General features: G+C 44.6%; 1 protein-coding gene across 3 annotated transcripts; it reads left to right on the top strand.

Annotated features, from left to right (window-relative positions):
* Positions 1–13: 13 nt before the first annotated feature.
* Positions 14–14,346, top strand: SAR1B (secretion associated Ras related GTPase 1B). Of its 3 annotated transcripts, none has more exons than XM_005147263.4 (7): positions 14–79; positions 4,329–4,402; positions 7,853–7,972; positions 8,763–8,828; positions 9,366–9,469; positions 9,616–9,747; positions 11,375–14,346. In XM_005147263.4, exons 2-7 carry the CDS (start codon positions 4,345–4,347, stop codon positions 11,489–11,491), a joined length of 597 nt encoding a protein of 198 aa, XP_005147320.1. In that variant the 5' UTR covers positions 14–79; positions 4,329–4,344; the 3' UTR covers positions 11,492–14,346. The 3 variants fall into 3 exon arrangements, with proteins under 3 accessions (XP_005147320.1, XP_030903229.1, XP_030903228.1); XM_031047369.2 differs by having other exon boundaries at positions 40–68; XM_031047368.2 differs by lacking the exon at positions 14–79 and adding an exon at positions 128–266.
* The last annotated feature ends 10,517 nt before the right edge of the window (positions 14,347–24,863 follow it).

The raw sequence follows: 24,863 nt of genomic DNA, 5'->3' as shown, positions 1-24,863 counted from the left end.
CGCGCTGCGGCAGTGGGCGGGGCCTGGCGCCTTAAAGGGGCAGGGACAGCGGTAGGGAGAGACCACAGGTGGGCCTGAGGTAAGGAGGGAGGGGGCACCGGGCCGGGCGGAGCTGGGGAGCTGCACCGGGCCCGAACCCGGCGGCGGGGCGTGTGAGTGCGACCTGGCCTGGAAGGAGCTGCCAGGGGAGGGGGCGGAGCGGGGCGCAGCCGCGGGGCTGTGCGTCGGTGCCGGCGGAGCGGAGCGTCCGCAGCTCAGGCTTGGCGGTGGGTGAGCCGGGGGGGAGATGGTGAGGCGGCCCGCGGTGGTTGGGCCTAGGCTGGGGGGTCCATGCGGGCCCGGGGGGGCTGTGGCTTGCGGGGGCCTGGGGAAGGGGCCTTGAGCTGGGTTCTTCCGTCTCGCTCGCCCCTGAGGCCGTGAAGCTGCCGTGAGGGGTGGGCAGCTCCGTGTAGTGCTGGCCTTACCTCCCTTGGGGCCTGCGGTGCTGGGGGTGCGATGTCCCGTGGCCTCCAGGTGCTCCGAGCCCGCTTGTGCAGCCGCCTGAAGCATCGTAGTGCTTATGTTGAGTAGCGTTATTTATTTGGCAGTTATGGCTTTTAAGGTTTATTGTTTTCGTCAGTAAGTTGCTGTAGGTGGGCCCTATACTGCTCTGACAGCTGGTGTTGGTGAGCTGGGCTGTCGCTGAACCACGGCATTCACTGCCTTTGACACCACTGTGCATGTGGCTGTGCTGTCCTTACAGATAAACTGCTCTTTTAGATGTGCTTGAGCTCTTTATTATCTTCAAGCAGGTTGCGCAGAGCAGAAGATGTGGTAGAACTATATTTAAAGTAGTTTTCCATGCAGTGTGTCATCTTTCTGTTTGCCAAAAGGGTTAGTAACAGACCAGGGTGATGATTCCTCTTTCTGAGATCTCAAAGATGACTTGCTATCAAAAACCTCATTAAAATACCCTAAGGAAATCTCTGCTGTTCCCTCACTTTCCCAACTCTGTCCCTTTTCTTAACTTTTGAAATACCCCATCCAAGTGCGGTTTCATATTGTAGAATAAACTGTGCTGTGGAGGGCAGACAGCAGCTTATTCACTAATCTTGATTTTTATTGTCTGTGGTAATGTTTTATGATGACTATATGTGGAATTACAGCTTCAAGTGATCCAGTTTAGATCCTGCTTGTAAAACTGCAAGTCCACCCCTAAGAGCAGACTGCAAGCTCTTGCCTGTGTTGTGTTTTCAGCTGTAACCATGGCTGGGGCAGACAGAGGTTTCTTTCCTCTTGCTGTCAGCACCCACCAGGAGCAGCCCAGCGTGTTTCCAGTTACTGCAAGAGCTGCTCAGTCTAGGTGTTTCTTCTGCTTCCTATGGTTCCATTGAGGGATTTAAACCCGACTTTAAAAGCCTGATACCCTCTCTTATCTAAGGCTTTACAGGCTTTGGAAGCAAGTGTTGTTCTAACTGCTTCAGAAGTGAAATGATGAATCTTTAGCTAGAAAAATGCAGTTTGAGAGTAGAAGGGGAAAATCTTTTTCAGACTATAAAAGAGCTAAGTGCGACTTTTATTGCTAGTCCTCTCTGTCAGTGATGTTCCATTCAGGAGGCTGGTTCAAGATGTTGCCAAAGGGTGGGAATTCCACATCCTTGTGGTCAGAAGTGGTCTTCCATAAGCAATCCCCTCTTTGATCTATGGAGCGGCTTACAGGGCTCAGTGTGAGCTACCAAATGATGCTTTGCTGATGAAATGATGGTAGCCAAGATCACTGGAGACTTTTTGAAGCAATAGCTCAAAAAAGGGGCTCCAGGGCACCTATGCAGCATCGAAAGTAGTGTGGCCGTATTTGTTGGTGTCATGCTAGGAAATCAGCTTTCCTGTTTTTAAGGAGAAATCAGGAAGTTGATGATAGCTGTAAAAAGGTGGTATCAAGTTTGTGCCCAGCACCACGTTTCACTAAAACCTGGTGCCTTTGGAACTGATTATTTACCAGGCAACCCTTGAAATCATAGCATCGTAGAAGTAACCATAAGGCAGTGTTTTTGTCTGCCTGTGAACAGTGATTGCCTGAGTATTCATTGTTCTGCTTTTATGGTATTTTTAGCATGAGCCTGAGGTTTTTAGTGTGTGTGTCCTGAAGAGCCACAGCTCTCCCCTTAGTTTGGATGTGTTAGCAGCAACTCTTATCAAGAATGCAGTGCCACTATGGCTTTGTTTAATGGTTTGATTTGTCGCTGCTGTGAATTGTGTGGTTACTTTTCCTGCGTGATAAGGGCAGATTTAATATCTCTATTCAAATACTACCCGTGTGCCTTTATAATTAACTGCCCATTTTTGCCTTGCTTTAAAAGTCTTTTCCTTCAATCACTGCCAGCTGATACAGAGGCTGCTCTGGGTGTATTTGGATAGCGCTGTTTCCAACACCCCTTTCCTCGTGGTGATGGAAACTTAAACTATGTTAATGCCACTTCAGCTGTGTTTGCAGAGTAATCCTGTTCAGCTTAATCATTTGAATCTTACCCCTTAGAGTCTTTCCCGTAACGCACAAAGATCTTGTTTTCTCTGTAACTTTACTTGATGGAAGAGGTTAATACAACCAAAGGCTCTGAAGTTATTCCCACCTCGGTAACCTGAGCACTTCTCTTACATCATGCTGTTTGCCCTGATTTGCAGGTTATTTGAGTCGATGTTTTTTTTCTAAGCCCCACAGAGGCTTTTCTCCATCGTTGTTTTGCTCAAGCAATAAATAAATCTGCTGACGTGTGTGCTCTGTGTTTGCTTATTCTTGACCTTTGCTTTTTAGCCGTACAAGGGACAGTTTCAGTGGTGACGTTGTGTAACCGGGTGTTTAAGCATGGCCAAATGTATTTCAGTTGTATTCTTAAAACCTGTGCCTGTCGCAGCTGATGTGTTGCTCAGGATAATGTAGGATGGGGGTAATGGTTTCAGGGTTACTTACGGAGAAATCAAGACTCCCAGAGCTTTCTCATCGGAACAGATTTTGTCACTAAACTGTTCTTTCCTCGTATTTCCGTATTATCTTTCCATGGCAGACCTGATGTTGTATAGTGGGGAAATTCTGTTCTTTGTCATGAGTGTAATTGCTCAGACAACTGGATTTTGGCCTGGTTCTGACCCATGCTTTGACTACCATGTGCTGTGCCTCAGAGTCAGAGCTGCCCTCAAGTCATCTTCCAGTGCTCCAGGGCACCTATGCAGCATCAAAAGGAGTGTGGCCATACAGCTTGCAGCTGTGTGGATACCTCTACCAGCTGCATTTAGCAATGCAGTCCAGTTTCTTTAGGGTAGTTGGACTCCAGCGTCCCCTGATGTTAACAGGTTATGCACTCCAGTAGGAATCAGCTGGCTAAATGCTTCTAAGGATGTTGCCTTTAGTCTTCTGAGAGGTTTTCAGGCTAGACGCTAATTCACTGTGTCAAACTGGTGCTTTCAATGTGATTATTCTCACTTTAGATAATGAGGAAATTCAGATGAAAGCTAAGGAATGAATTGCTCATGGCTGTGCAATGAATCCAGCAATGGCTTTATTCTTGTGCCCCAAAGCATCGCCTTGGCAGTAGTGACCTGTTCTTCTGGGCGCTGCAGATGTGGTTGTAGCTGTCCTGGCTGCTGTCAGCTTGTCCTTCTCTTCCTGAATCTAAGCTGAAGGAAGGAAACATGGTGTTTGCATAGCCTTAGCATTTAAGGTTTAAATCGTGGCAGCCTGTGCAGGACTCTACAGGTCTCTGAATGGCAATTCCAGTACTTTGCGCTAAGTACTTGTTCCCCATTACAAGCCAAACAGGCAGGTTTTGTGCAGACAATAGGGATTTAGTTGGTATCAGACTTCTGGGGTTCTACTTCACAAAGCTTCTTCACCTCTTATTATCTCTGCTTCAAACCCCAGCAGCCCCCAAGGGTGGCTCTTCAATGACATCCTCCTGTTGCCCTCTCAGAAGTGTCACCTTCTCCTAGTTGGAAAGCGTATGTGAAGATCCCATTGGAAATCTTCAGTGGCCCATCACACACCTCCACCACACTGTACTGAAGATCGAATTGTTTTGCCTTTTGCAAAGATTTCAGTCCACAGAAGCCTTTCCAGGGGGAGGCAAAGGTCTTTGCTGTTGAATTACAACCTCTGGATTCTGTCTTCCAGTTCTGCACTAAGATTTTTAGTGCATTGTGGGGTCACTTGACTGCTCTGTGATACACTTCACCAAAACAAAATTGGGTTTTGTTTTTAACACAGGACTTTGTATTACTTTTGTTACCTATAAATAACTTACCATGTTTAATGTGCTGTTCTAACAAATCTTAATGCATTGTATTTTCTATTTCAGACTATAGGATTCAGCTATGTCCTTCATATTTAATTGGATTTACAGTGGTTTCAGTAGCGTATTACAGTTTTTAGGTAAGTTTTCCTTGTTTGGTTTATTTGGTTTATTTCTGCTCTCCTTGTATAAAATAGCTGTTCCCCTCTGTTATCTTCAAACATAGCCGCTGGTTAAATAATAATATTTGGTTTGGTGTATATTCAGTAACATTCAAACAGAAGCTTCACTTATCAATACTGAGTATTTCCAGAGCATGCAGTCTGCTCAGTCTTACATTAATCCTTTAACCTTGTGAAAAACCTACATTTTCTTCCATGGACACAACAGGTTTAGTTTTTCTAGTCATACTACATTTGCACTGGTGTAATTCAGGTGATTCTTAGGGAGTTTCTCCTGGTTTTCCTCTGTTATCAAGATCTGAACTGGGTTATTTTAATTATGGGGATATCACTTGAGGATATCACTTCAGAATCCAAGTGTGATGGGTTGCCTAAGAAAATAAGTACTGGATATTGAAGCTCTTGCTCATATTTAGCAGTGTGTTATTCCGTGACTGGTGTCACTGAAATCTGTGTAAACCTTCACTGTTATGTGCTGAAGAGGCTCAGGAAGGTATTCCCTGGCCAAAAGACTACAATCCATTATCAGTCCATGGTGAAATATTAGCTTGTGTGAAACAGGAGGGGCGGAAAAAGAAAACGACCCCAAAACCAAGCTAACCATGAAGAAAAAGGATGTTTGGCTACTAAAACAAGGAGCAGAAGCTACAGATCACATAGGTGAAAGGCACAAGTTACAAGTTCAAAGGGTTGAATTGGAGTGGGTAAAAAGCACTGGAGAAGGAATCCCAGCGAGCTGTGCCACCTGACTTTTATCAGTTGAAAGTTTAAACTTGGCTGAATATTAGACCCTTGGCCTGCTATTGAAATATTAGCCAGTGAAATTTTAACTATGTTGACTAACCTTTCTTATCTCCTCTTCCTTACTCAAGCAGTGATTGCTACCCACTGGCCCACTTTGCCATTCCTGTACATGCAAAGGCTAATTCTGGTAAAGGATTCTGGAGCTTGAAGTGGGAATCAGAATTCAATGTGTCCCTCTTATTTCAGAGGAACTGCTTTCTCTTTGTGTTCTCATTTGCATTTACAGTTGAGGAAGGCTGGTTCTAGCATTTGGGAAACTCCCTGCAGTTCACTGTCCTGTCAGCAGGCTGATAAGATCCCTTCTTGAAGTACATCTTTGCACACATATGCTTTTAGAATGCATAAATCATCCTTTTAAATATATATACGTAAACTCTGGTCTCAGTGTAGCTAATAACTGAAGTATTGCTGCTCATTCGTCTTGTGCTTATATGAAAGGCACTTGAGAATAGGAAACGTTTCACCTGATTTGAGAGTGGAGACTCCTGGATATGCAGGCTGAGGGTGGCAAAAACATTACTGGTTTACTATGGTTTTGTAAGATGCTGTTTCATTCATAGGTAAGTGGGAGCTGTGATGTAAGTTAATACATGAAAATGTTTGCCCAGTCCTCCTTTCTTTGTAAATACTAATAACTTTCTCCTCCACTCTATAGCTTAATAGTTAATATGTATTTCGGTACATGTGAAGGTGAGTTTGGAAAGTAAGAGTTGTATCTGAAAAAGCTGTGAGGACACTCTACAGTACCTGTAGTAATAAAGTTCATCAATAGAATAAGCTGAGAAATGTGTAACTTGCAGGAATGAATATTCCTTGATAACATCTGCTGTAATGTGATCACAGGGCTTAGCTTGAAGGCAGAGAGGGAGATGAGCAAACAGCAGCAGTATAAAGGTCAGCCAAGCAGAGGCATGTCTGCCACATGTGGCATCAGTGGGGCTGTCTGAGCAGCCACCTGTGCAATAGCATCACTTAAGACCCCACTGGATAAAACATGTTTGAGGATAACACATTAAACAAGAATAACAAATGAGGGCTCCAGAAAGTGATGTTACTGCTCTGCCCACTGCCCTGCTGGTGCAGGGAGAGCAAAGGATGCTGTTAACATGCTCTTTAGACAGCTAGCAGAGACTGTTCAGTGGGACTTTTGAGCTTTAGCAGTAAGTGTGATTGTGTGCTTCACAATGCTTCTGTATCATCACAGTAGTGGTAAATGAAACTTCAGCCTATTGCAGAGCACCATAATGCTATGACTATAGTAAAAGATCCTAGTGATGTAAAAACCTTCCACATTTCAATATTTAGTTGTATTTTGCAGTTGTTCTTACACAGAAGAGAGAATCCTGTTGGGAACAAAGCTCAGGTTTGATTTTGAGGAAATGTAACTTCAGCATGTATGTAATATCTATTTCCTCACCCACTCTTGTGTGTTGTGCCCTCTTCAGAAGGCTGCCGGGGTTGGTTGTGGTTTCTAAGGAGGTGTGTAGTATCCAGCCACAGGCCTTGGAAGAGGGAGTAAGGGAAGATTTTCTGCTTTAAAAAGGCAAAGTTAAGATACTTTCTTACTTTGGTGTTTTTCTCAGTACAGAACATGGTATTTAAGAAATGTGGTTTTGTCTTTGCAAGGTTTTACTTTGAATGTCCATCAGTTTGAAACCGTGAAAAATAATCCTGGCATAGGCTGTGGTGTTGACAAATTAGAAGAGAATTGCCCTTTAATAATGTCAAACTTCAGAAAATATGATGTTCATGTTTTAAATGTCCTTCCTCTCCTTCACAGCAACTGTTGCGTTTATGGGGCTTACGAGTAGGTGAAACAAAAAGAAGGAAAAGTTATTTTTGTAGAGATGACAAGCAGTGACAATAAAATCTCTTACTGCTGTTATGAAAACGTTATCACATGCCAGCAAGTGTGTCAGAAGAGCCCTGATGATGCTGTTCAGGTTATATCCACACCATTTAGCTGGGGGTATGGGTGAATGTTTCTTCTTGTCAAAATAATAATGAACTAACATAAGAATTCATACATACACTGTTACGATTGTTATAATTGAAACCAGTTTCTCTGTAATACCCTGATTGAAGCCTGGGCTTTATATTTGCCTCCAAGTTTTCTGTCCTTGGTAGCTGAACAAAGCCGCCTCTGTTGAGGTCCAGGATGATCTGTATTTCAGAGCCCACTCTTGGTGCTGTACCTGTATGCTCCCTCTCCACCATCTGTGAGCAAAACTCTCCTTCTGTTGAGGCAGCATAAGCTACACTGCCAGGATTTAGTCTTGTTCTGCTGTGGTTTTCCCAAGAACACGTAAGTGCTTTTACACAAGTGACACATTGCATCACTTGCGTGCATCTCCCCTTCCTGCTGAGTATCCCACAAGCAGCACATGATACACATAGTGCAGTAGACACAGGAGCAAGTGTGAACGTAGTTTGTATGACTAAGAGAATGTCGATAAAGGGCCTTGATAAAGCCCACAGTGGACCTTGGCTGGTCTGGATTTTGTACTGTAACACTTTGTTCCTGGGAGTAAAATCATCTCCAGTTTTAGAAATGAACTCCCTCCAGTTTAACTTGATTAGTCACTGGGTGTTTCTGTGTTCTAGGACTGTACAAGAAATCAGGCAAACTGGTGTTCCTTGGACTGGACAATGCTGGAAAAACTACACTGCTGCACATGCTCAAAGATGACAGACTGGGACAGCACGTGCCCACGTTACACCCCAGTAAGTTAATATCACTGGTTTCATAGCTAGACAGTATTTGTAGTGTTACAGGAAGTGCAGGATCTGTGTATGCATCATAAGACTAACAGTAATCAGGGAGAAACAAAGGAATTTCTGGGATCTGTGAATATTTTAAGTCATATTCAAAAACAAGTGTGTGTGTGATAGTTCAATGTGGCATATTCAAAATAAAAGTTAGTAACAAGCAGAATGATGGACCTGAGAGTCGAGACTACAGAAGCTGTGGGAAATTGGAGCTTGTACTGTTTGTGAGCAGCTTCTCTGTGGAGCTGGAAAACCAGCATTGAGGTCATTTGTGTATCCTGGTTTGGTTTTCATTGGCTCAGAGGTTGCTGTGTAATTGTTGTCCTGGTATTCTTGCAAGAGGAAAAGTTCAACATAGGTTAAAACTCTGGATTGGTGAAGTCCAGTAAGGAGGTGATAAGGGGGAAAGATGTGAAGAGGAAAAAACTTGAACAGTATTGCACATGAAATGTAACAAGCCAGATGCCAAACCCAGCTGTTGTTTGTGTAATGTGTAGGAATAAATGATGTATGAATATTCCCTCCTATTAGCACTGTAAGTATTCCACATGTGTTCTAATGGTTAATAACGTTGTTGTTACACAAATGCATCACTGAGTTTGAGAGAGAAGGTATCACTCTGATTTGCTTCTTGAATAACAAAATGCTGAAAAGAACCGAGAGGCAAAGTAAAATGTACCTGCTAAAAGGTTAGACTGTTCCCATCCACTGCATAATTCTTACAGAGAAATAATTCTGTTTCTAGCTTCAGAAGAGCTGACAATTGCTGGCATGACTTTCACTACCTTTGATCTGGGTGGACATGCTCAAGGTAAGAGAATGCAGTGATTCACTTCATTGAATTGAGTTACAGCTGTCTGCAGTTGGCTTGTTTCACATCAGAACTATGACCATGCTGCAGAGATTGACTTCCAACACTCTTTAATAGCATGAAAACCCTTAATTGCTCTTTTGTCTCACCATTTATTACAAATCCCAAATACAATTTGGCAAGAGCTGCAAGTGTTGGTTGATACTTGTATTCTGAAGAGGGTTCTGTACTTCGAATGACTTATGCTTACCTCTAAGCTTTATGCTTCAAACTTAGCTTTGTTGGCATAATTCTTAGGGGAAGGAAGCATGAAAAGTTTCAGTACATCAGTGTGCACATGGGATAGGGTGGTGGTAACCGTGGAGGGAATGGTACTTTTGCTCCATTATTTCAAGCTCTGTAAACCATGAAGTTGCATCCTGAAGAGTGGCAGCATAAGCCAAGACTTAGAAAAACTCTGTTGTTTCTTAATTCCTGATGTGCATCACTGAAGTTTGGGATAACTTCCTTTTGTTTTTAATTTGCACCTTCCTGTAGCTCGCAGAGTGTGGAAAAACTATCTGCCTGCAATTAATGGCATCGTATTCTTGGTGGACTGTGCAGATCATGAAAGATTGCTTGAATCAAAAGAAGAACTTGATGTAAGTTTAAGGTTTGGAACTTTAACTTCTGGGAATTTGATTTCTTAGTACCCAATAGAGCTCTGCTGCCACATGGACATGAGTAATTGTGATTTGACCACCTGTGTTCTACATTAATCTCTCCTTATTTCTCCTTTCCTTTGTAGTCACTAATGACAGATGAAACTATTGCAAATGTGCCTATCCTAATTCTTGGTAACAAGATTGACAGACCTGAAGCCATCAGTGAAGAGAGGTTACGAGAGACATTTGGCCTCTATGGCCAGACAACAGGAAAGGTAATGCTCCTTTTTTCCTTTGTGGTTTTCTTTTTGTGGGTTTTTTTTGTTAAGGAGTGAGCTTGTCTTACATTTGTGCTGACTCTAGTTCACTCCAACTACATAAAATAAATGGGATTTGATTTATAAAGTACTTGCTACATAATGACCATATACAGAATGAGTTCTTGGATCTCTGTGTGCATGTTAGCTGCATTCTTACTACAACTTTCTACATCGTATTCAATGCCAGTTTTTTTCAGAGAGAACTTAACTGTATTCAGGATAATTTTTTAATACTTCAGCTTTCCTATGCAGTGTTTTTAAATGATGGGCAAGTTCTCAGAGGCTATAGTTCTAGTGAAAACTGTATGAGAAAACCAGATAGAGTCTTTCAGTAAGTGAGTTTTCTCATTTGAAATGCAGACTTAGTACAGTTAAGTACTTAACATGTTTATCTAAAGCTTAGAAATAGGTTTACACTGTTGTAAAGCCTGAGTTTTGAGGTTGTGAGAGGAAAAAAGTTCTTATTGGCATCTCTAACAACAAGGCAGATTTGTATTGCAGATCTCTGTGATACTGCAACTCTTCTTAATTTAAATATAGCCTGCTGCTTGCAGGAGACATTTGGATACAAGGCACTAGAAACAAGTTGTTCTCCTTTGCCCTTGGAAAGACATGTCCCTGCAGCTGACAGAGCTGTTCCAGTGTGGCTCCTGTCCCAGCTCCTGTTAGGTGACTGGCAGGGTGGCTTTGCTGAGGAGGACATGGGTCCTGTAATTCCTCTCTCCTAATTCATTCTTAGATGCTTTCCTTAAAGCTCTGAAACAATCAGAGTTTAGGTTGAGCAGGAGCAAATCTTCACCTTATTTTCTATGTACAAGACAACAGGTTAGTTTTAAAATAGGTGTAATGGGCTATAAACAGTTACTGCTGACTACTTGTTATTCTTTATCTTGCTCTGGTTTTGACAACACTGCACGTAGTCTATGAAGTATGAATACCACTGTGAATCTCCAGTTGAGCAGCAGCTTTATCTCACTGTGCTGATCTTGGCAAGCAAGCAGCTTGCACTCTTGCTATGGTCAGTCCTACTACTGGTAGCAAATGCTCTTTAAATCTGTTTGGAAAGCTTTAGGAACAGAGCAGGGAACTGCAGCTAAAACCCAAGCACTCAAACCCCCTGTGTATATGCTTGCTGTTGGAGAGTGAAGTATATGGAACTAAAATGCAAATCGTAGAATCACAGGATGCTTTGGGTTGGAAGGGACCTTAAAGCTCACCCAGTTCCAACCCCTGCTACAGGCAGGGACCCCTTCCACTGGAGCAGCTTGCTCCAAGCCCCTCTGTGTCCAACCTGGCCTTGAGCACTGCCAGGGATGGGGCAGCCACAGCTTCTCTGGGCACCCTGTGCCAGCACCCTCACAGAGAAGAGCTTCTGCCTAAGAGCTCATCTCAGTCTCCCCTCTGGCAGGTTAAAGCCATTCCCCTTGTCCTGTCCCTACAGGCCCTTGTCCAAAGCCCCTCTCAAGGTTTCCTGTAGGCACTTTAGGCACTGGAGCTGCTCTAAGGTCTCCCCTTAAGGAGCCTTCTCTAAGCTGAGTTTTATACCAATACTGTAACTTGGAACACTCCTATCTCCCTGCAGGGCAGTATACCATTGAAAGAACTGAACGCCAGGCCGCTAGAAGTGTTTATGTGCAGCGTGCTAAAGAGACAAGGCTACGGAGAAGGCTTCCGCTGGATGGCACAGTACATTGAATAATGCCAAATCCCATCAGTACATTCTGTCCCGTGTCTGAATATTAAGTCTCCTCTTTATTTGATCACTCAGTGTACGTAACTTAAATTCATTTGACTGTTTAGTTATTAAAAATACACATTTTAGCTAATTATATCATGTATGCTAAATTGTGAGGATTGAGGAATTACTTTAAGCAGGTTTGTGAATACCACAACCTGTGAGCTTTCTAATCCCATGCAATGTTCTTTTGCAGCTTTTAATTTAACAAGCTTCCAGCACCATTTTTGGTCCGAGCAACTTTCCAGTACAGTCCGTTTTGAATGCACTTTTTAACAGCTTAAAGAAAACCTACAAACATGTGAAAACTATTTAAATGCTTATGTTTGAATTTTTTATGTACTTTTTTGAAACTGGTTTTATAACTTTAAAGTCTATAACCATCTTTCAAGGAATAATAAATAGCTGATGGAGAATTGCATGATGCCTTACGGTTTTCAATAATACACTTTCTTATGCAACGTCATGCAATAAATGTCAATCCCGTTTTTTGGCTACTTTAATGGAAAATGTTGCCTTTTAATGTGTCTTAACTAGTGAAGCTGCCTGATGACCTGGATATGTGGGATATTTTCCTGAAACACAGGAGGCCACAAAGTAGTTTCATTGTGTGTCAGAGTAAGGTAGCTTTTTCAGACTAGTAAATTGCTTTTAGTGTAGGGTTTTGCATTAGTAAAAGAGAAGAATCTGATCTGATGCCCTTATAACCACCACCTTTAAAAGTACAAGTAATGTCAATCAGTTGTGCCAGTGTGAATCTTGAACTTGTGTCAGAAGTGGTCTTGCTCTACTGGTCTCTTGAATTAAATCTCTGAAGCAAGAAATACGTTTTTTTTTTTCTGAAGAAATTAAGAATTCCATTGCAGTAAATATTCTGTTCCCAATCCAATCGGATTTGGGGTCTGCCGGGATTTTTGCCTGTAAAACTGCCAGGATCAAAGAAAATGCAACCATTGCTGCTTGTAAAAATGAAGTAGCCCACACTCAACTGGCCAGGTTTAGTTTTGGTGGTTTGAACTGGGCCAAGCTGGGTTGGTTTTGGCGTGTTTCCCCTGCCACCCAGCCGGTGTGGCTTGTTTCTGGTGTAGAACTGGGTTCTCTACAGCCTTTATTTCCAGACTCGTGACTGGTTTTCCCCATCTTGGAGTGCATCAGTTCCCCAAGGAGAAAGTAGGTTACTCTCACAGAAAGGGCATTGAAGCACATGTATCTGTGAACATCTTGATGCTGGCTGACAATGCCATGGAGCTGTGGTTGGTGCTTCCCTGGGCTGGGGATGTTTTACTCTAATCTGTTGAAGGGAGGTAGGGTTTCAGCCCTGGAGTTACCATTTTGTTGCGATGGGCTTGAGTTTCACTGTGTAGTTAGTTTTCCCCTTGGACAAGTCTTTTTGACTGAATCCCTTTTACGCATTGTTGTAGGTCTTCTCCAAAATGCTTTGGGCGTTTTGTTTGCAGTATCCATGGCAGCAAATAGATTTGACTGGTTTGGTTTCATAAATAACTTCCTTGACCTGCTGGGCTTCAGTGCCAGGCTCCAAGCAAATAAATGAGACTTACTCCTTGCCCAGATCTGAACTTGTATGATTGAATATTGATGATCAGTTCCCCACAGTCCTAGACTGTGCATCTGAATGAGATGAATAATTCAGAACCTAACTAATGTAAATTGTAACTGAAGCTTATTACTGCACAATCATATGCAAAGTGTTAAGCCTAGTTTGTGCATGGTAAAGTTCAGAGTGACAGGTATCTGATAGCTTTTCCAAATCACAGAATCATATGACCAACATAAGAGGATTCTGCATTTAAACTAGTGCTCAGCTGCAATGTCTCTGCATAAATCAAAAGTGGAGGTAAGAAATGGCCTCTCACCAGCATGTGGATGGTATGTGAGTCTTTACTACCTATAGCTGTCACGTAGGGGACAGGCCTCTTATTTTCCCCTCTAGCTTTTTCTGATGGTGGTTAGAATGCAGAGAACAGCAGCTAAATCAGTAGATGGTGTAAATACTAAAAGTACTTGCTTGTGGAGTCACGTTGTGATGGTGTGGGAGACTTGGGATTGTGTTGCCTGTGCTTTATGGAAATGAAGCTGGAGGTGGAGGTGTTCTGCTGCAGACCACTTCCAAAGGCTGAGCCATTGCGTGGGCACGAAGGGGTCCTCATCACCTTCTCTTCCAACCGATTGTGAATAACATTAGCAGTATCAAAAGAGATCATAGTATTAAGAAAAGAGAAGGGAGGTGATAGTGGTTTAAAAGTGTGTTAAAGGTAATTCTTAGTATTATGGGAATACTCCAATTTTCATGTTTCCTCCTGTAGGATGCTAGTTTAAAATGTGGTTGTAATAAGGGCATGACAAACTCTCCACCTTGTGTTTATCCATGTGGGTATTGTAATGGTTCCCATTGTGGGAATAGCTGATCAGCACTCTGCTAAATACACAATCTTGCTCTGTTTCATTTCATTGAGTAGAGGAAGTATCTTTCTTCTGTGGTTTATGTTCTGCTGTGCACATGAATGTGAATGGATGTTGTGTGTCTTTGTGTGAAGACTTCATTAATAGACAGACACAATGATGAGAGTTTCTCTGGTGGTTTTCATTCCTGTACCCTCCACATCTCCCTATTCATTTATTTCTGGAGTTGCTTACTCCTGTGATTGTGACCAGTCTTAACTTGAACAAAGCAACGTTCGCATTTGGGTCCTACTGCTATGATTTCTTTTTTCCCCACTCCGGACTATGCAGAACTCGATTAACCATCACTTGAAAGAATGTGAAAAAGGAAACCCGTTAATAAAGATGTTATTTATGAAGTGTCTTGTTTTGGTTTTGTCATAACAGTTCTTGAAGAGAAATTAATCCATGTTTCTAAGATATTAATAACTAATTCTGACAAAGTGGCCTGTATTTCACTGTGGTGACCCCATACAGTAGTGCCTATGGGTTGACTAAGATTGATTCGACTTGGATTTAATTAGACTTGGGGTTTAGTACATATTGTGTAACTGTGATGCACAGGCTTGTTTGAAGGCACAGTATTACAGGCTTGGTTGAATGAATGTTTCAGCAACAGTAGTTGGCATTGCAGATGGGAAGGATGTTTGAGCTTTCTCATTTATCCTAATGCCAGATCAAGATTATTGCTTTATTCAGTGTTTAGGTGCTGTCTGATGTGCCAAAGGTGACCTATGGAATTCATTGGAATACAACACCTGCATGCCTGTGAGCTTTACTGTATTCTAATAATGACTTGAAAGACAAATGGGACATCTGGTATCCACGTATTTATAACTGAGGTCAGGAAAATAATGGTGGTCGTCTCCAGTCTCCATGAATTCACAGGTCTGGTTGAAGTCGAATTGTTCTCTTGTTTGCGCTGTCAGGAGTGGTTGGTAGTTACCAACCAAAGGCCAGTATTGACTGCAACGTGCTCTGATTTAGTGTAGGTGATGTAATTGTTAATTAGGGATGTAGGAGTTACATTAAAACCAGCCTCATCAACTGTCAGTGGGGAAATGTAACTTATTTGCACTTAGATCAACCACTCTTTGCACAGTATTTCAGCATGGAGCCGAACGTTTTCTGTTTTGAAATGTGAGTGCTATAAATGTTTTAAAGCCTAATTTATATAATAAAAAGCAGAAGAAAAGCTAAAGGTGAAAGTGGTCTTTAACCTATTCTTAACATGGTGCATGTTATTATATTATCCCATTCTGTTTTGAACAGGTGGTTCTTGTCAGATTATCAAACCCAGGAGAAAAGTGTGTGTGCTCTGATACATGGTCTGTGAGTGAGTTTGGGTTCTTCAGCTGGGTATAATAATAAATGTTTCCTTCGCTAGTGTTTCTGTTCCTGGGTGCATGGAAGCAAATACTCTGCTTGGAAAACTGAACATGGAGAAAGTGTTCCCTTTGTTTCAGTTTTAAAATGCAATAAAAGGATGTGATTTGAGAGGTTGAATGGTGCTGCCCTCTGGGATCTGCCGTGTGTGGAGTGGGGATTGCCACTGAGTTTAAGTACATATCAAACTGAGTCCACTCAATGCTGTTGGGCACTGCCTGTGGGAAGCAGCATTAACCTTCTGTGGCAGGGAACTGCTTTAAATCCGAACTCTTTATCTTCTTCATTTACATTTTTCAAATAATTTCTTAGTTGACAGTTTTGAACTAGAATTAGCAATGTGTTTGGTGAGCAGTTATGGTCAAATAATAATTAAAGAAACATATCCCTTGGTTTTCCCATGATCCCATTCCTTATGGCACATGTCCCATCACAGGAAGAAACTGGTAATGATATTTTTAGAGCCTTTGGTGCTTTTCTTTCCAGGATCTCAAAGCTTTCTACCTGCTAATCCTGCCTCAACATCCTTGTGAGGCAGAGGGCTCTTAACCTGTGAGGAAGGTGAGGTCTGGAGAGTTTAGTTCACTCTTCGTCACTGCCTGAATAAGAACTCTCAGCAACCACCAGCAACACGGGGTGAAGCAATGCTCTCCTTTACCCAGTGATGCCAGGAGCTTTCATCATGTGCAAGCTAGTGAAGGTACTACACAAACCCTGTGTAAATCAGTGGTGTTTTGGGTCACCTCCTCTGCGTTCTTAGCAAAAAAGCTGCTCTAAGTGTATGCCATTCACTGTCAGCTGTGTTGCAACCATCTATGACAATATTTAGTAGATAACAAGTTAAAAGAGCAACACAAAAACTTGCAATGTGTGGAGTGGGTGCAAAGCTTGGATCTACTTGTAATTTCTGATTCTCTTTCCTAAAATTGCAATGTAAATAAATGCTATCCTCATAAAAGGAAGACTTAAAGGCATGTTTTCAGTACTGGGGCTAAATGCATCATTTTGCTAAAAGCAAATAAGAATTTATATTGTTTGGCTAGATATTTTCCGCCTACAGAGATGCTACTTCACTATCAGGGGGATTTAATCAACTCCAGGAGCAGTATTAGCTGGAGCAAACCCTTTGCAATAGGTTGTGGTGGAGATGAGCTGTTGGAGATGTGATCATAGCAGTTTGATGGTACTTGAGTACCTTAACCCGTGAGTAGATACAGTGACTTTATGGACATGGGATGTATCGTGACAAGCTGCTGCCTGGGCAGGGATGGGATGATGCTTGCAGTAGTATGTGCAGAGGGAGAAGCTGAGCTAAAGGGGTACCCTGTTGAGAGGATCTGCCGTAGCTCAGGTTTTGCACATGGGGTTTGAGTGAAGAAGGAAGCTGCTCCCCCCATGAGAATGTGGCTCTTACAAGGAAGGTTGGAATTTGGTTTAAGTTAAAATCATTGTTAGAGGTTTGTTGAAACCTAAAAGCTTTGTGGCAGCAGCAAATGGGGCAGCGAGCAAGCTGGAGAGGGGGTCAGAACTGGGGACCATGGCTGGGGGCTGCCCTGTGGGTTGTGTGAGCATCTCTAGAACCAAGTTCCTGTCTGTGCAATGGAGGAAGGGAAACATTAACTGGATTGAAAGATGTTCTCTTGCCAGCAAGGTAAGAGGGAGAACAATGACAAACAGGGCTCCCAGTGCTGCTCTGCCACAGCTTGTTTGTGGGCTGACCCCAGGGCTGGTATTGGGAAACACTGGTGGTTGTGAAATTAAAGGGGAGTGAGAGGAATTGGTGATAGGAGCTGTATTTCGATCAGTCTGTGCATGCTCTGGTCATGCCATCGTTTGTCAGCTGATGTGGAAATCCATCCTGCATCCAACAGCTAGGCTGGGCTTTGCAAACCCACTGAGCAGTGCTGGTCCTGGTTGGGCCCTTCCCAAGGACAAAGCTGAGGTCACTCGTTGGATGCTTCTGACCAGAGATAAGCATCAACTGCAAATCTTCAACCCATATTTCAAGCTCTTCTACACCTGTTGGCATTTGGAGCTGCATTTGGAGCCTAAACTGTTGGTTCCAGCCCCAGTGCCCAAGTGCTGTTTCCATGCTGCTTTCTCGGCAGGATTTTGGTTTAGGTTCAAATCAATTGGAGATGTGAAAGACTCCTGTATGTGCCACTTAACTCTTCTATTCCTTGCTCTGTAAGTGGATGCATGTAATATACAGTATGTAAATATATATGTATATGTGTATATATATAGACACAAGGTTTAAAATAAATCTGTTCAAGATCCTGTTACTAAGAGGCATTAGCATGAAATTGCAGAGGACATTGAGTGCGAGTCTGTGCTTGCAGCAGGTTTTAAAGGCTTAAAGAACCTCAGAAGGAGTTTGCAGTCGAGCAAATGAAAAGCTTTTGCTTTACTGGTGAATAAGTAATTACAGGAGACACTGGGGAAATGCAGATGTGCAGCTACAGCAGGGAGAGCAGCTGGGTGCTGCCTGCAGAGCAGGGTTTATGCAGAGCAGGAGGCAAAGCTAAATAATACAGCTTGCCTTTCTTTAAGAGCCTGTGCTTTGTTCCTGGCACCAGAGGCACTCAGAGCATTGGTGTGAAGTGGATTGGGTGTTCCTGCCAAATGAGATGTTTACTCCGGTGTCTTAGGAAGTGTGTCCCATCCGCTTGCTCTGTTGGTGACTCTTCAGCTGGTTCTGAAGAGCTCCAGGAGGAGCTTGTGTTGATTTGACACTTGTACCCCAAAAATGTGTCTTCTTTTGGATTTATAGTCTTAGTTTGGCCTCCCTCTCATCTTTCTACCTGCTGTTACCACTCTGTAATATCCTTTCATTTCCTCACCTGCTATTGGAATTGCCTCCTGAGGTGAAAAACCAACAGGACTTTTCCCCCCTTCTGGCTTTCTTTGGCAGAGCTGTTCCTAAACAGTTTGATGCTTCCAATCCATGGGAGGAAATTTGCCATGGGGCCTTCTATCAGAGAAGGAATTCTGCTCGTGTTTGCAGAGCTGTTGTCAGGATGTAAGAGAGAGTCAGAATAACTCTTACACGTGTTGTTTGCCATTATTATTTGGGGAGCAATGAGGAAAACTAGAGAAGTTCCTGTCACTGTGGTTCATTGGAGTTCAGAGCTGCAAGCCTGACTGCAGCAGAGAATGTGTAACAGATCCCAGTGCATGTGATGGGGATGGAGTCTATTTATGTCTCCATAAACATGGAATTATGAAATACACACTGTGGAGATGGTGCTGCTCAAGTCCTGGCCTGACCTGCTCAGCTGTCATTGGACTTGCACCTCTTTGGGAGTGTGCAGTGGATCTGAACTCACTGCAGGACATGGTGCTGCTGGGAGATGCTTATTGGAAGGGAAATAGGTCAAGTAATAAAGCAAAGAATCCACCCAGTATGTGACCAGGTAAGAGGGGAATGTGCCGGGGGGGAGGTTGTGTAATGAAGCCTTACCTTGTGCCCATAACAGCCCTGCACAGAAAGAAATCCCCCCCAAAAAAAGGTAATATTTTCTTTTGTACAGTCCAGATGTGAGATCCTTTAAACAGATGCAGCTGAGACCTGTATTCCTTCTGCAAAATTATAATTAAAGGGTGAAATAGTAAGATACTATTACAGTAATAAGATTGTGAAAGAAGGGCAAGAAGATGTGGGAGAAATGGGTTATGGGGTTGTGTATACTTTGCTTTTGTACTTATTAAGTGGCACTGATGATGACCAGCATGGTACAAGGCTACGGTGGGGAATGAATTGCTGGTCCTGCTCCAAGTCCTCTTGTGTTGCTGCTCCTCTGCAGGAGATGTGTCCCTTCTGCATCACTGGGACAATCCCAGGCACCTCTGCATCAGCTCCCATGCTGAGCCTGCATCCCAGGTCCAAAGGTCAGTGACATTCCTGCCCCAGATGCTGGATTCCTCCCTCAGGTCCACCCTAGCTCAGCATCTTCTCATCCAGCACCCATGCTGGGCGTAGCTCTCTGTTGTAGACAGGCTCTGGGAGCCTCCTTGGTATCCGGAGCCCATTGCCAGAGGGGATGAGTGGCAGGGAGTGGGCTGTGATCTGGGTTGCACCGGGCAGGAGCTGGGACAAGCAGCAGCCTGTACAGGCAGGTGAGTGGAAAACCAGAGTCTGTGCTGGGGACTGGGGGAAGAAGTCATGAAAGGAGGGAGAGGGAAAGCATGGAGGGGAAAAACACCAATGAGATCCTGGATTTATGCAGTTCCTGGTTTTACTATTTCAGAGCAGAGGCAATCCAGCCCCTGCCTCATTGCAGCAAGTGCCTGAGCAGACCCTTCCTTCACACACAACGTCCCCAAACCTTCCTCTTTATCCTCTGTAATGTAGCTTATAGTCACATTGCATCCCTGTGTCTGCTCCCTTAACCTCTCTCTGTATCTCCCTAGCGAATAATCTGCTCCTGGCCCTGGTCCTTGGGAAGCTTGTCCTAAGACTAAAAGATGAGGTGAAGTGGAAGGAGCAGCATCCTCCTGCAAGCTTTCATGTTGCTGCTGCTCAAGAGCCAAAGAAAACCCCCAAGCCCCAAATTCAGCTAATTCCCCCATGAAAATAGAGCCATGCCCCATACTGCATGGCTGGACATGGTTTTCAAGTGATGTTCTTTTCTTTGCCTTCTCCTTTTACTGTTAAGGCTGCTCTATGCCGTGTGCAATCCTACCCTTGGGATGAAGCTCAGCCCAAGGGCACTATGGCAGGAGGTTGCTGGAGCGCCCTGCCTGAGCTTGCAGCTCCCTCCGACTCCAGTTGGCACTCCAGGATATCAGAGCTGTGATTTCAGTTCCACAAGGAAGTGCAGCATCATGTGTTAAGGAGAAGGTGCTGAGCATCATTTAGTCTTGACAACTGTGAGATCTAGAGGAAATAAGGCACCCAAACTCCTTAGTTTGTTTTGCTTTATTGATAGCTACTTAGTAGGAGGTGTACACAAGGAGCATTACTGAGGTCTGGGTGTGTAAGAAAAGCAGGATCAAGCCTTTCACCTATGAATTTGAAGGCTATTTTGTCCTCATTCAAAATATGCTCATCCCTCACGTGGCTGCTGATGCTGCATTTGCTGGGCAGGGATGCTGTATCCCTGGGTGGCAGAGGGTAGTCGAGCTCCAGAAGAGCTCCTTTTGGCTTGGATTCAAACAGAGCTGTATAAGAGCTTCAATGAAGTGGATAATTGGGATGGTGGCCTCTTTCCCCCATGAGTTCTACCAGATGAGCAATGTCTCTGTAATGAGCTGCTGTGTTGCTGCTGGGTTTTGGAGGCTTGGTATTTCAGCACTAACACTTAGATCCTTTCCTCTTCCTTACAAGTTGATGTACTTGTGTTTAACCAGGAGCAGGGCTGTCAGGAAGACCTGGGTCCTACCACTGCTCATCATGAAAGGTGATTACAAAAGCAAACAGAACGATTGCTCTGGCTTCACGGTTGGGAAGCTGGAACAAAATGAGGCTTAAACAGCAATGAGTCAATGCAGCAGTGAAGTGCCTATTTAGTGGTAAATAGCGGCTGGCTGCCATTCCCTGCTTCCAAGCCCCTGTGCCCTGGAGGGGTTTGGAAAGGGGTGATGCAAACTGATGAGTCACAGTTCAGAACAATGGTTTCTTGATGCGAAATGACTCAGGATAAAAGAAAAACAGGTTTTTCAAGAAGCTGGAATTAAGAAGAGGAATAAAATAATGGGGCATCTTTTAACCCTGTGCTGAAAGGATTCAACCTTCTTTCTGCAGAGCCAAGTGATTGTGATGGATGCCCAAGAGCAGTGGATTAGACTATGCCTGCTTGCAGTTAGGTTTCCACTCTTGGGGTGTGCATGCAGCCAAACAGAGCAACAGAAGATGAATACCGTGTGTATGAGCGTGGAGATTGGTATATATGTGACAGTGCCTTGTACCATTGAATTGCAGTGATTCCTCTGCATTGTGCTCCCTACGCCCTCCTGTTTGTCCAGTCCAATGTAGAAGGTTAGTCCCACTGAGATGAGCCGCATGCTTGGGACCTCCACAGCCACTGCCCTCTGCCCCCAGCCTGGCCTCCCATGGGTACTACAGCCCCTTTGAGAAACCCAGCCTGGTTTGGGTTGGAAGGGACCTTAAAGCTCATCCATCTCCATCACCTTCCACTGCAGCAGCTTGCTCCAAGCCCCTGTGTCCAACCTGGCCTTGAGCACTGCCAGGGATGGGGCAGCCACAGCTTCTCTGGGCACCCTGTGCCAGCGCCTCAGCACCCTCACACGGAAGAGCTTGTGCCTAAGAGCTCATCTCAGTCTCCCCTCTGGCAGGTTAAAGCCATTCCCCTTGGCCTGTCCCTGCAGGCTTTTGTCCAAAGCCCCTCTCCAGCTTTCCTGCAGCCCCTTTAGGTGCTGGGAGCTGCTCTAACATCTCATATGTATATGAGATGTTATATGTGTGTATATATATATATATATATATATATATATATATATATACACATACATATATGTGCTGTAAGGTTTTATTGCAGAAATTACCACCTTAGCAATCTGAATGCAGATACTTCCTGTTTTTAAGGACTTCATTACATCAGACCGCTTAGGTAAAGGGGAGGGCAAGCTACCCTCTGTCAATAAAGATGCCATAATCCAATTAATCCAGCAAGCCAAAAAAAGGGTTTATTTCCCTCCTTGGACTACATGCATCCACATGGTGAGTGGTGGATTTCCTAACACCCTCCCTCATCCCTCCGTGCCCTACACCTTGCTCAGTTGGTCTGAGGAGGGAGAATCCCAGGTCTTGATGGCATCTCCCCACTGCCAGCTCTTATCCTTAGGTGCAAGCCCTCATTGCAGGCCGGGGTGCTCTCGGGAGCTCGCCTGCTCTCGCTGCTTTCCATCCATAGGTGGCAGCAGGCTGTAAACTGTTTAACCTCTCCACGCTGCTGTTTCTCAGGAGCTCAGGGCGTTGTGCAGGGAGCTCCAGAACTTGGGAGCACAAGAGGGATGAATTATGTTCCAAGGAGCAAAACATCCCTGGAAGCTCTTGGCTGAATTGCTCTATGAAGACAAACAGCACAAAGGCAAACGCAAGGGTAAGAAAGGGCAGATGGGCCCCTATTTCAGGCCAACACAGGCAAAGAGCAGCAACTGTGTTTGATAAGTTACCCAGGAAAAGCAATGTGGTGACAGCTTTCCCTTGTACAAGCAGGGGGGTGCAAGACTCGTGTTTGTGATGCAGATTTAAGTGGTTTTGCTCAGATTTGCTTTTGCACTTTGGGGATGTGGGGATCTCTCTTTGCTTTCCCCTGGGGTGATGCCTGTTCCCTGCCTGGGTTGGTCTCTGTGGCATCCCCAGGCAGGCTCAGCATGGTGGGGACATGGGGATAGCTCCATGCAGGGTTGGCTGCTCCTGCTGCAGCAGCACGTGGAGTATGATGCTCCATGGTGCTAATCACCCCACTGCATGGGGTGCTTAGGGTCCTGATGCTTCCATCTGCACCAGCATCATGCTGTGGCTGCCCTGGGCTCTGCAGTGCCATGAGACAGCCCTCCTCCAGCATCCACACCCCAAAGCCCCTTCTGATGATGGAGAAGGTAACAGATGCAGGTCAGCATCAAGGTGTTTGTACTCACAGGGATATTAAGGTTTAGGTCCCCACTGGCACTGTTCATGTATTGGATGGGGCAGCCACAGCTTCTCTGGGCACCCTGTGCTAGCGCCTCAGCACCCTCACAGGGAACAGCTTCTGCCTGAGAGCTCATCTCAGTCTCCTCTCTGGCAGGTTAAAGCCATTCCCCTTGTCCTGTCCCTACATCCCTTGTCCCAAGCCTCCCTCCAGCTTTCTTGCCAGCCCTACATTTAACATGCTTCAATACATTTATTTTCCACATCCCACACAAGGCAAAGAGCTGATTTCACTCGATGCAGGTGCAATCCTGGTGCCACTGCTGGGCCATGGTGACCCTGTGCTAGGAGCCTGGTGCATTATCCCACGCTGCCAGCATGTGGGAATTCTCCATCCCCACGGCCCCTGCTCCCTGGCAGGGCTCTGAAGTGAAGCACGATCCTTGTTTGCACCCCGTGCCCAGCTTTGCAGGCAGAATCACCCCTATTTTGACACCTCTCAGAAGCTTGCAGCAATGAGTGACGGCTCTTTGAGAGGAGCAGCAGCTCCGCTCCGGCTGCCGTTGACAGGAGCAGATGACAAGAATATGAGGGCTTAATTATTATGTAATTAAGCTGAAGTGATCATTTATGTCTGTTTAGTATCTAATGTAAAATAAGCTGGTGATGTCAGTGCAGTTCACAGTGGCCTTTCCTTAGAAACCATGAGCATGCGGGATGTGAATAGGGAGAGAAGGGGATCCGGGAGCCGGTTCCTGCATGGGCAGTGGATGCTGCATGGAAGACTGGGATTCTGTTGTGTTCTGCCTGAATTTGGGTGGCTTCTTCCCTTCTGCACTTGGCACTTCCCTTCTGACTCTCATGTCAGAGAGCTGGGAGAGCAGTGGTTCTTCATAAGATGTAGTATAAAATGTGCAGGAGGCAGGGGTGTTGCTGTGCAGATGTGGTCCTCAGAGCCAGGCTCACTGCAGTCCTGCCTGGCCTAAGGTGGGAAACCCTCAGCATCCATCACTCTCACTGGTCCCAAGCACCCAGGAGCACCAGCAGAAAGCCCCTATTTAAACCACCAATGAACATTCCAGCTTCTTGGTAGCTCTCCAAAATCAGATTTCCTTGGAAGCAGAGTTCAGAGGATGGTCCCTGTCCAGGATAAGCACATGCAGGGATCCTGCCATGCTGTGAGCATCCTAAGGCTGAGCGTTGGCAATGGTTGGTGCCACACGTTGTGATTGTAAAGGACATAAGTGAGTGTCTCTCTGTCTTTCCATGTCATTCCAATCCAGGAATTGGGGTTTTCAGCATTAAATTCTATTCATATAAGCTACTCAATATAGCTGTGCCTGCAAGATACTCTTACAAGGCTAAAACCCCCTTTTAATTTCAGGTTAATGCTGGTGGGATGCTCTGCTGTAATACCCAAAAGCTTCTGCATCCACAGGTGGGAACTGCATGAGGAGATGCTCAGATGCTCTTTAACCCGAAACCTCCACCACAGTTTGGCTTTTTGTCAGTGTTTGATGCCATCGGTGTTGTTTCATTGTTCTTCTCTCAGCAATAGCGTTAGGAAACGTTAGAGCAGGTGTGAGGCTTTAAAGGCATTTCTCGTTGTGGTTCATGTCTGCACCAGGCAAACCAAAGAAAGGTATCGCAGTTATGGAAGGAAATGTACAGCTTAAGCATCCCACTTCCTAGAAGCCCCTTCTGCTCAGGCTTGGGTTATGGGGGCATCATTCCCAGGCTCCATCTGTGCCTGCTGCTCCAATGCACCAAGCGCCTGCAATTCCTTCTAGAAGAAGTTAAGCCTCTGCTCCAAAACACCCATTCCTGGCTCCAGCTGTCCACGGCTTTCATCCGCAAGGGACCCCGAAGTGCTTTTGAGCTGCGGGACAGGGG

The sequence above is a fragment of the Melopsittacus undulatus genome, chromosome 10 (assembly GCF_012275295.1).
Source record: "Melopsittacus undulatus isolate bMelUnd1 chromosome 10, bMelUnd1.mat.Z, whole genome shotgun sequence".
In the NCBI taxonomy this organism is placed as follows: Eukaryota; Metazoa; Chordata; class Aves; order Psittaciformes; family Psittaculidae; genus Melopsittacus; species Melopsittacus undulatus.
This window is presented reverse-complemented; position numbering and strand designations above follow the sequence as displayed.

Coding starts and splice junctions, on each gene's coding strand:
- SAR1B (XM_005147263.4), top strand. CDS start 4,345: ATGTCCTTCATATTTAATTGGATTTACAGTGGTTTCAGTAGCGTATTA. Junction 4,403..7,852: donor TAGCGTATTACAGTTTTTAG/GTAAGTTTTCCT, acceptor TCTGTGTTCTAG/GACTGTACAAGAAATCAGGC. Junction 9,470..9,615: donor AATCAAAAGAAGAACTTGAT/GTAAGTTTAAGG, acceptor TTTCCTTTGTAG/TCACTAATGACAGATGAAAC.